The sequence below is a fragment of the Taurulus bubalis genome, assembly GCF_910589615.1.
Source record: "Taurulus bubalis genome assembly, chromosome: 7".
NCBI classification, from domain to species: domain Eukaryota; kingdom Metazoa; phylum Chordata; class Actinopteri; order Perciformes; family Cottidae; genus Taurulus; species Taurulus bubalis.
The window spans coordinates 2,777,577-2,789,177 of NC_136595.1; the positions used below are offsets into that span (position 1 = coordinate 2,777,577).

Below are 11,601 nucleotides of genomic sequence, written 5' to 3' on the forward strand. Positions count from 1 at the left end.
TACAACAATAGCCATGTTGGTTGTTTACGTTCATATTGATAATGTTGGGGGCGTGGCTTTGGAGGGAGGATGAGGCACATCTCATATGTGGGTTGATTCAAAGTGCTTTACAGAATAATACAGAGAAAGATCAAACGTAAACAATTAAAAAGTACAGGCAAGGTATAGAAAATATAGGGTCAAGCCTCACCATCCAGTTCAAATGAGGGCTATTTAAAAGCTAAGCTAAACATATATGTTGTAATCCATTACACAGTGATATAGCAAAGAGTCGGATTTACAAATATATGAACCCAACAGAGTAGTTTAAATCACCATTCAACTGGCAGCTTGCACATTGACTACTGTTTGTTTTTCATATTTCATATCATCATTTACACATACATATAGGTAAGGTACATATTCGATTCCACCAATTTATAGCGGCTCAGAGAAAGAGTGCATTTCCTCTGCACCCTGTTAAGAGTTAACCAGTGTAATCAGTTTGCTTCTGAAGACGTGTAACCGTAGTTGTTGGTGTTGGAGTAAAGCTTTCTGTCGCTGGAATTATTTAATTAACACTCCCTCCTTGTGCTTTTAATGCTTTTAATTTGCCATCGCAATTCCAAAATTCATACTCCTTCAATAGAAGTAAAAATAGACCACATAGCCTCCTGCAGTGTATGCATGGGCTTACCTTTACTGTGACTGTATTCAAAGCTCTCCTTATCTTCTTCTTTGCCACCCCTGACCCCTGACCCCTGTCCCATGTATGCTGCAGCCAGTCAGATGCTTGTGTGAGGACTTTAGATCTGCTCAAATGTCGTCATTGGTTGAGTTGCTGAAGAGCTTTTTTCAAAGCCGTGAACAGACCATTGTAGTAATCCAATCTCCTGGAAATAAAGGCCCTGAAGGTGTCTGAACATTATTCCTCTGACTTTCTCAATTTAATTTAGGTGATATTAAATTCCATCCAGCCATTTATTTGTTTGATGCAGTGACATAGAGATGCAACAGGTGCAATGTCCCCTGGTATGAGGGATAAGTAGATTTGCGTATCGTCTGCAAAATTATGGGAGGCAACCTTATTGTTCTGTAGGATTTGGCCAAAACGAGATTAGCATATAATATTGGTTGTGCATGTAACGTATTATTAAAGTTATATCACGTAAACTGTACTGGCTGTGTATTTGACAGTTATTTGACAGAGTTTGAATCAAGAAGAAAAAGGACAGAATGGACACATTTCAGTCTGAACTGGTTTTTCAAAATGAGATGTGTGGTCTTTTTAACCTTCTTTATTACCTGATATTTTTCAGAAACAGACAAGCCTTGTCATTGTGCTGCAGACCAATTTCCCCACACGGACAAATACAATTTGTATCTATCTATAGACTATGATAAAAGTCTTTTGACAGACCCACATATTCAATAATTGGTTGGGAAATTATGTGATTATCATCATATTACAAGTTACCTCATCCTTATGTGTGCTTTTCAAAGTCTGATCAACTACACGTTGTGTGCATTTAAATATTTAGGGTTTAATATATATATATATATATATATAGAATTGTGCAGTCTTTGTCAAAAGTAAATATCGATGAAATAACACCAATGCACTGTTAATTAACACGTTTTACCACGTGTCCATTTCTCTACAGAAAAGATTCTGTAGAGAAATGGACATGTTTTTGTTAAGTGACAGATACATGATGAGCTTCTTCACTGAACATCTTCTTAAAGTACAACTACATAAGCTAAGGCTAACGAATCATGTAATTCACATTGTTTAATAAACAATAATAATAATAATAATAATAATATAGATTATCATCAGTTTGTAAACCAAGCAGACTTTTCAGAAACTAATATTAAGTTTATCACGGTAAAATGAATATTTCTAACACCTTGTCTCTAAAAGAAGTTATTTGTAGTCCTAATACTTCCCTTTACTTCATATAGACTGGTTTCATTAAATTGTATGTTGTACGAAGATTCCAGAATGAATGTGTCGCTTTGTTTCCTGTGTTTCTCTCCAGGACTGTTCCAGAGGGCCATCGCGCAGAGCGGCACCGCTCTGTCCAGCTGGGCTGTCAGCTTTCAGCCAGCCAAGTACGCCCGGATGCTGGCCCGTAAGGTGGGCTGCAACTTGGAGGACACTGTGGAGCTGGTGGGGTGCCTTCAGAAGAAACATTACAAGGAGCTGGTGGATCAAGACATCCAGCCAGCTCGCTACCACATTGCCTTTGGACCTGTTATTGATGGAGATGTTATACCTGATGACCCTCAGATACTCATGGAGCAAGGTATGAATTCCTTTTTCTTAGGAGACAGCGATTTCTAGCAATGTTCTTACCTTATATTTGTACTTTTAACAACCATTCTGCACCATCTCTTTCAAGGCGAGTTCCTCAACTACGATATCATGCTGGGAGTTAACCAGGGCGAGGGCCTTAAATTCGTGGAGCTTATTGTGGACAACGAAAACGGCGTTCAGGCTAACGACTTTGACTACGCCGTGTCCAGCTTCGTGGATGACCTGTATGGCTACCCAGAAGGGAAAGACATCCTCAGAGAGACCATCAAGTTCATGTACACAGACTGGGCCGACCGGCACAACCCAGAGACACGCCGGAAAACACTGCTGGCCCTTTTCACCGATCACCAATGGGTGGCACCGGCTATTGCCACAGCTGACCTGCACTCCAGCTTTGGGTCGCCAACTTACTTCTATGCCTTCTACCACCACTGTCAGACAGAGCAGGTAGGTCTCCGGCTGTCTGGGTAATGGTACATCTACTTCATGGATTGTCAATAATATGATGAAAGTTTACATATATTATGACGAGTATGATTCATGTACGACGGGTAATTGCAGCATTTTCTCCCTGCGTCATTGAGAGGAGAGCACCCACCCTCTGATTCCCCACCAGTCACCTTTAAAGAAAGGAGCATGTTCTGTACAGCACTGCAGGAATGCTTCCCTGTTTACACTGTATGTGTGTTTTCCTGCTCAGGCACTGGTCTCATGATTGAACTGGAAATGTAGTTCATCCAGTTGTTCCTCCACACCAATGGACTCTGAAGTAAACAAAAGAACACTTCATGCTGGCATGTCTTCACCATGTGGAGCAAACCAGCATCTTTTATGATGCTATTTGCATCTTTCTACTTTGTATACAATTGCACCACTTCTGAAAGTTGCATGTTCCTGAGCTTGAACACACCTGGAAGCTTGTACTAACAGAAATATTGTACACAACTTAATTTTCTATAATAACGGTAATACAATGATAGCATCACTGAAAAGCAGTCAGCGTATAGCCACATCCACACAAAGTCAGAGAATAGGCTTCTTTTTGTCAGATCTGGGTAGAAATCTGCTTCTGATTGTTTTGCATCACATCACACAAATTGTTGGTGACATGAAGGCAGTAAATAGGTACAGCACCTCAGGGCACACAATGAGGTCTGATCGCATTACATCATTGTAAATGACTAAGTTGGGCTTCAGTTTGCTAATACAAAGCTACGATGACAAATTAAGCAGTCCTGAAAAAAAGTGTGGTGATTAAACGCACATATTTTCTTTTGGCATACTCGTCATTCAACAGGCACGCAACATTTTTCACCATTTTTGTTTAAAATTCAGCTCAAAGCAACCCTCCTCTATGTGTGTTGTTTCTTTTCCCATCTCGTCTCTCTCAGTAATAAAATGAATAATAGACCTGATATTGTAGGCAAAACATTTTCCAGCTAAGTTAATCTGTCTGTGTCTCTGTCTGTGGTCACAATACTCACCGTGTGCAAAGCAATGCCTTTCAGTGTCCTGCATCTGTCACATAAATGCAATAATACTGATCTGATGTGATCCCTTCTGCTCCATAGGTTCCACCGTGGGCAGACGCAGCACATGGAGATGAGATCCCATATGTGTTTGGGCTCCCGATGATTGGCCCAACAGAGCTGTTTCCCTGCAACTTCTCCAAGAATGACGTGATGCTCAGTGCCGTGGTCATGACCTACTGGACAAACTTTGCCAAAACAGGGTACGGAGACACGACAAATGTGGCTCCTGAGGGCCGATACAACTCACTTTCTATGTGTAATCCCCGTGGACCAGGACAGTGGCATCTTAGCTCTGTCAAAGCCTGTTCACTTCAGAGGAAGTGGCTGCAGCTCTAGCTGTGAATGACAAACCCCATCATATCCAGCATTTGTCCATAGTTCTAGTTAATGTTTGAAAATGTTGCATTAGCACCTTCATCATCTCATCTGGGCTACACTTTCTCCAGGAGGCTTCTTAAATGTCATATAAACGAGAAACCCAGTTTAAGTGGCCAAGATAATTGATAAGAGAAAGTTGGTTTAAGTAATTAGAGTGGTGGATTAGATCGGGGGGGTGGGGGGATTACAGGACTCTGGTGTCCACAGGTAGATTTCTGCTGCAGAGCGCCGGTGTCTTGGCAATGTATCGGGGCCACTAGGTTTCTAATCAGCTATATACACACATGTATGTGCATAACAAAAACTCCAGTCAGTGAGATAATAGCAGAGAATGAAAATAGAGATCATGTCACAGAGCAAAGCCGTATTTAAAACGATCAAAGTCTGAATTTAAAAATAATCAGGACTGACACAGCGTCTTCTGTCACTACTGCAGTTGAAATAAGAAAGCCATGGTTTCATTATGAGGCCAGTCTGATGACGGACCTGCTGCTGAGCTCTAGCACAGTGAAAGCCTATTGACTGAAACAAGATCCAAATCATCCGTCCAGTCCAGCAAGCTGAGCTACAAGCACACGTTCATATGCATAACATAGTTGTATAACTGTCTGCCACAGGGTTATTGCAACTGTTTTGGTTGCCAGTTGTTCTGCAATAGCTCACCAATACAAGACCATGAACTAATTAATAATTTCGTTGTGATTGTGTTTCCTCAATATTAACCTACACTTGATGCACAGGAGTAGTGAATTGTGCTATTGTGTTTTATGGACTGCACAGTGTAATTGGTATTCTATGCAGATAGCCTCTACATATCTTCAAATACATTCTTAATTAATGTCAGTGGCCTGAGGAGTGACATTCTCGATGGGACAAAATTAAAATCTCCGGCCCCCCCTTCTGTCTCGCGCTGCCTTAGAGCATGTAGTCATGGCGGTAATTGTTTTTGGAGAGCGTAATGTGGGGACATTGGCTTTTTCTGCGCACTGCCCAGTAGCTTGAGGGGAAGAGAAAGGCCTAATGATCTACATATATAACCCCAAATTGACGTGGGATGCCCGGTACCTGAGAGATTTATGCTGCCAATTTGAATGGTTAAGCGTGTTCCTGATGAGGTCTGGCTGGCTCCATATGCCGCTCTCAGACAATGGGCTCTCAGTGGGTCTGAATGGGCCTCCATAGCTCACATGGATGGCTCCGTTCAGCCCAGATTAAGTGTAAGGGGGTCTTTTTAGCACAGGATCCCCTGTGGAATGTGCTCTGTAAGCTCCTCAGTATACTGAATATAAGGGTTCATATCGGGTTACAGACCTGCATTTACAGTGCAGTTCATTTGTGTGCTGTTATGGCTTTATTTACCCAAAGTAGATTGAGTATAGGATTAGAACGGTAGCTACTTCTCAGTTTGGTTTATAGCAACCACTGAAGCCTATGTTTTATGGAAATTATCAGCATGGTTGAACTGCATCTTTACCCCGAATTACTCCTTGGCTGGAAGCTTCTTTTCATGTATAAATTAAATATAAATAGCTTCACTCTCAAGATGCCCACAATGTAAAAACTGTGAAATGCTAATTGTTTTAGCATTTGAATAAAACTTAAAATGTGGGAAACTTCTGAGGTCATTAGCTATCTTAACTAAGACCTTTTCATCAAATCAGAATCTTAAGAAAACTAATCAACTATGAACAAAAATATCAGTTTTGACCTTTTTTCATTTTATCAGGTATGATATCTCAAAAACTGTTGATTAATATGAAACCTAGGGGGATCCATCTCAGCACTACATTCCAGTATTTTCATAATTACACTGATTAGCCTAAGGGAGAAGCTACACTTGGGACAGAATTAACATTTTAATATTCACCTCCACCTTTAGTTTATCTTTAGTTCTACCTGTGCCTCAAGTTGACGGGTACATGCTAAAATAGCTGGAACTGATTGGTGAGAGGATTGCATCCTTCATGGGAGGGACCATGTGTAGTGCATTGTTTAAAATGCATTGTTTAAAATACATGAATGCATTGTTCTGCTATAAAACCATCATCTGTGAAACTCTGTCCTCCTTTACTCTTTTTGTCAGGGATCCAAACCAGCCTGTCCCCCAGGACACCAAGTTCATCCACACCAAGCCCAATCGCTTTGAAGAGGTGGCATGGACACGCTACAACCAGAAAGACCAGCTTTACCTACACATTGGCCTGAAGCCCCGGGTCAAAGAGCACTATCGTGCCAACAAGGTACTGGGAGATATTACTAAATGCTTAACGTTGTCTTTTGTTATCATTACCATTCGAATGCTAGTTACAGTTAACCAAGTAGTTTGGTTTCAATGACACTGTTAAGTTATGGAGAAGTTTGTGTTTTAAATATCATTGTTACTTACTGTACATACGGAGGTTGATTCAAGTTACGAACGTGTTATTACATGCATTCAGCCAGACTTCCTCCCTACACAGACGTTGTTGCTCTTCACAGTACGTCACCTGACTTCCTCCTTTGCTACTGTTATAATTACTACAGCCTTAAGGTCTGCGTCTCCTTCCTGTATTCTTATTGGTGATCAACCATGTGAATAGATGCAGGTAGGTGAATGTTAGCGCGTACAAATTATTGGATGCCTGGTGTAGCCTCCAGAAGAACTTAGCCAAACAACTTCTCTCGTCTCCGAATTCATTTTCCTTGATCACAACCAAAGTAACAAGCGCTGCAGTCTTGACAGCAGGAGTCGTCCAGTCAACACGCAGGGAGACGTCAAAAACACTCCAAACAGCCGGAAGGTCGGCTCTTTAATACACGGTTTTCCGTCATGAACATCTAACATTTAATTGGCTCTAACTTGTCTGAGAGGAGGAGAATCGTGTCCTCATCTTTTCTCACAAGGCTGGAATGTGCAACGACCAGTCTGCTTCCATAATGTCAACATACTGATAACAGGTGTGAGTGTTGTAGTGCAAAGCCTTGAGGAACGTTTCTCACAGAAAGTTCTCACAGACAATATCTGTTAAACTGACCTCGCACAACCTGAACTCTAATAGACATAAGAATAATGAAATGAAGAATAACTACAGAATACAATGATTTATATTATCAGTGAAGCAGGCCCCTTCTAACCCATACATTTGAGGCTGATAACCATTTAATCAGATCATAACCTTTGAAGTGGATAGACAACTGCGTGGGTTATTATACGATGTTGTGCTATCTCATTGCTGACTATCTTTTAATAATGATAGATGACGATGTTAATCAATGCTACACAGCTAACCTGCTCTGGAGCAGGAAAAATGAAGAGGACAGATTCAAACATATCAACAACCCAACTACTGACCTCAACTAATCAGATCACATAACACTGATCAGTATCTACTGTAAACCATTAGTCACTTTACTTTCCATTATACTTATGGAACGAGACAAAAAAAACAAAAAAAACAAAGGTTATAGCTTCCATATTGTGTTGTTTGCCAGATATTACACATGTACATCTCAACCTGTGCAAAACTCTATTTGAGAATGCCTTCCACTTTTGTTGATCTGAAAAAAAGATGTCGGTTTTAATTCATTTGTTTTACTTCCTTTTCAGAATCATTAAGATTAATTTGAGGTATTAAGAGCCACATTGTCACATTAACTGCATCCTCGTTATATTGTAATGCCTCAAAACTTGAGTTGAGTCGACTTCCTCAACAAGTATAAAGCAGAACTAGTGGTTATTTACCTGGTGGATGAAGGAAATAGTAAATGTTTTCAAGACACAGAGATAAGCCCCGCCCCCTTTCCCCAGCGATGGTTGCGATGGTTGCGAAAAAACGGATTAACCACATAGTGCGAATTTTTCACCTGCGGCGCGATATAGGCGAAGTGCCGTTGCGAAAATTCGCAACTGTTTTGGTGTGAACACGGCATAAGGCTTCAAAAATGAAAAAAAGAAAGCCAGATGCAAACTTACACAGTTAATATGTCATACTATCATATGATAGTATGATATACTGTAAATGAGCCATAGAGCAAAAACACCTTGGTCTTCACAGCATCCTCTTTACCTTCAGTCACAAAGTCAAATATGGTTTCAAAATCTATCAGGATGACTTTGACTATCTGACTTCGAAATAGAAAATATGTTGGAAGACAGTAAATTATTTCCCTTTTTTTCCATTTTCTCCCCTTCCCTCAGGTCAACTTGTGGTTGGAGCTGGTCCCCCATCTGCACAGCCTCAACGAGGTCACCCAGCTCATCCCCACCACCACCAAGGTTGGTACTAAACCATCTATATTTTATCCTGCTTCTTAAAGTTAAGAGTCTGAGTCATTCCCTTTCACCCCAGCAACTTAAAAAAGCAATATTAATATGCAAGGTTCACATTGTTGTTGACCCAAGCCTTGTGAGAGTACTGGGCATGATACAGATTAAAGTGCGAGATGAACATCTTCTTCTTTTAAGTCAGACAGGTCTGTAGGATCAGTGTGATGAGAAGGACATTCACATCTGTTCACACCATGAGCCAAAACTCAGCTTGACTATCAGTTCTGATCCCTAAACAGCAAAACAGGTGTTACCAATTAATACAAATCTGAGGGCGGTGTAGCTCAGGCAGGATGAGTGGTCGTCCCGCAACCACAAGGTAGCCGGCTCGATCCCCAGTCCCCCCATAGCTCACATGTCGAAGTGTCCCTGAGCAAGACACTGCCCACTGCACCCTATCCAGGGATGGGTCAAATGCAGAGAAGAAATTCCCCAAGGGGATTAATAAAGGATACTTTCTTTCTTCTAAATGTATTTTTAAGTTGAGTTTTGGGCTGCTAAATCTATTGCTACATGTTTTGTTGGCTGGGTACTTTGTGTGCAGAGTTTGCTTGTTTTGTTCATACCTGCATGGATTAGCAACCTGTCCAGGAAGTACGTCGCCTCGCGCTAACGGGTTAATTTGATCTGCATATCAAATGGGTCGTATTGTATCTCACCAGAGGAATGACAGCAAAGGTCATTTGCTTAAATGCCTAAAGGAAAAGAATCAACATTTTGTGAAAAAAACATCTTTGCTGAGTTGGATAAAGAGAGCATTCTCATGTGTGGGTAGTAAGTATGGACCTAGACCAAGAAGGGGATTACGTTTTATTTAAGTCTTGGAGCTTAAGAAAACAGCATAACATCTTCTAAGTTCAAAAGGTCATTACACAAACAAAACAAAACAAAATGATAAGTTGTGGTTTTATAGGAAGTTACTTTATACGTTTGGACAGAGTGAGGCTAGCTGCATCTATTTGTTCTGCTAAGCTAAGCTAACAGCCTTCTGGCTAAAGTTCTGTACTAACCAGAGTACAGATCCTTAATTTAAAAAAAAAATTTGCTTCAAAACTTCAGATTGTGTTGACTTTGCAAATCAATCCTTACTGTTAATCTTCCCATCTTCAGATCCCTCCACCTGAGGCTACCAACCGCACCCCGAAAACCAAGGTTCCGGGGACCAAACGCCCTAACCCAACTCCGTTCCCCACCGAGACCCAGGACAGCCACATCCAGCCACATCTGGTGGACCAGCGCGACTACTCCACTGAGCTGTCGGTGACCATCGCTGTAGGAGCTTCCCTGCTCTTCCTCAACATTCTGGCCTTCGCCGCCCTTTACTACAAGAAGGACAAGCGCCGGCATGACGTCCACAGGCGCTGCAGTCCCCAGCGGAGCGCCGCCAACGACCTGGCTCACACTCAGGAGGAGGAGATCATGTCCCTGCAGATGAAGCAGCACTCGGACCTGGACTGCAGAGGAGTGGGCGACTCCCTGCACCCGCACGACGTGGTGCTGAGGACTGCCTGTCCGCCGGACTACACTCTGGCCATGAGGCGCTCACCGGACGACATCCCGCTTATGACGCCAAACACCATAACCATGATTCCCAGCACCATGGGGGGACTCACCTCGCTCCACTCTTTCAACACCTTTCCCAGCAGCGGGCAGAATAACACCCTACCCCATCCACACCCACACTCACACTCCACCACCCGGGTATAGCCCTGTGGATGCACCCACGCAGGCAAGACTCTGATGGCTGAGGCAAAAGCTAACGCCGCTGCGGCAGCAGAAACTTAAGGCCAATATGCTGACAACCACAGATATGTCAGGAGCTGAAACGCCAGCCTGGAGTTGCCAGATACCTATGGAATTACACTGGGATTGTACACCCTGTTAATACCTGAGGGAATATAGTCACAGGATTTCAAGGGTTTGGACCAGAGGGGGGGAAAAAAAGAAGAATTATGTTTTTGTAGAAAAATGAAAGACAAGAATAAAAAAGTACAAATAAGGAGAAAAACAACCTCACAAGCTAAAACAAAGGAGGATGTTTTTTTTTGTTTTTTTTCGTTCTGATATTGCAGCAAAACAAGGTACAGTAAACTACTTTTTCTTTCTAGCGACAGATATGGCCTTCGAGGCTTTTGACAAATGACTGCCTGACAGTATTATCTGGAAGCAGAACAGAGCATCAGACACGCCTCGGAGGTAAGAAGAGGGGAGCACTTTGTAAAAGAAAGAAAACATATTGTTTTCCTTTGGCATCGTGCAGCAGATTACTCTGTTTGTGTGGCACAGAGTAGATGCGGTGCAAACCAATTTAGGCATGTGTTAACTTCATAAATGGAGGCTATGTAAGATAAAGCAAAAACAATTGTTGAATAGAACGAAGGAAGGACTGGAAACTTCAAGGAAAAAAAAGAAACCCTGTATGCACAATGGAACCATTTTAAGGAGAAAAAAACGTCACAGATACTTTTCATCCATTTATTTTTGAGGATCGGGAACAATTTTATTGTATAGAACCTATTTACATATCTAGATCTGTACACTAAGCACCAGGCTGTTTAAGCCCTCTTCTCTTATGGTGTGGGTGGAGGGGATGGGGGGGTGGGGGGTCTATACTGCAAACCTGCCAGCAGGACTGAACCAGTGGGAATCGGGGATCCACCTTCTGGCTTTCTGGCAGTTCCAACTTCAACACAAAGAGCTGGGGGACAAAGGATAATTGGATATTTTAGCACGATGCGCATGACAATTTATCTGCTTGATGGCTGCCCTGCTGATTATGTCATTATTAAGAATAATTTTCTCCCTCTCCCTTGCATTGGAGCAATTTCAAATGGATTTCCTGATTGGATTACAGGAAAACACACACCCTCGCAGGACCACGGGAAATACAGTTCCAGGTTGTGGATGTTGCTGGAGTTGGGGACAGAAAGGGGAGGGGCTGGGGATATGGTAAAACTTTCTTGCATAACATAATATAGCTTGAGTGGAGCTGGGCATATAAGGACTAGTTTTGTACTCTGTGTGTTGGTACTACTTTTTGATAGTGGTTAAATCACATTACACTGTATCAATCAAACTCATCGTAC

General features: G+C 42.0%; 1 protein-coding gene across 2 annotated transcripts in view; it reads left to right on the plus strand.

The window, feature by feature from the left end:
* Positions 1 to 10,222, plus strand: part of nlgn1 (neuroligin 1) — a gene marked incomplete at both ends in the record, with an annotated part of 265,253 nt that extends 255,031 nt beyond the window's left edge. For both annotated transcript variants that reach the window (XM_079221171.1, XM_079221172.1), the window contains 6 exons: positions 2,022 to 2,288; positions 2,385 to 2,746; positions 3,871 to 4,031; positions 6,293 to 6,449; positions 8,387 to 8,464; positions 9,626 to 10,222. In XM_079221171.1, the coding sequence (XP_079077297.1) occupies positions 2,022 to 2,288; positions 2,385 to 2,746; positions 3,871 to 4,031; positions 6,293 to 6,449; positions 8,387 to 8,464; positions 9,626 to 10,222 (1,622 nt within the window). The remainder of the gene's footprint in view (positions 1 to 2,021; positions 2,289 to 2,384; positions 2,747 to 3,870; positions 4,032 to 6,292; positions 6,450 to 8,386; positions 8,465 to 9,625) is intronic.
* Positions 10,223 to 11,601: the final 1,379 nt, after the last annotated feature.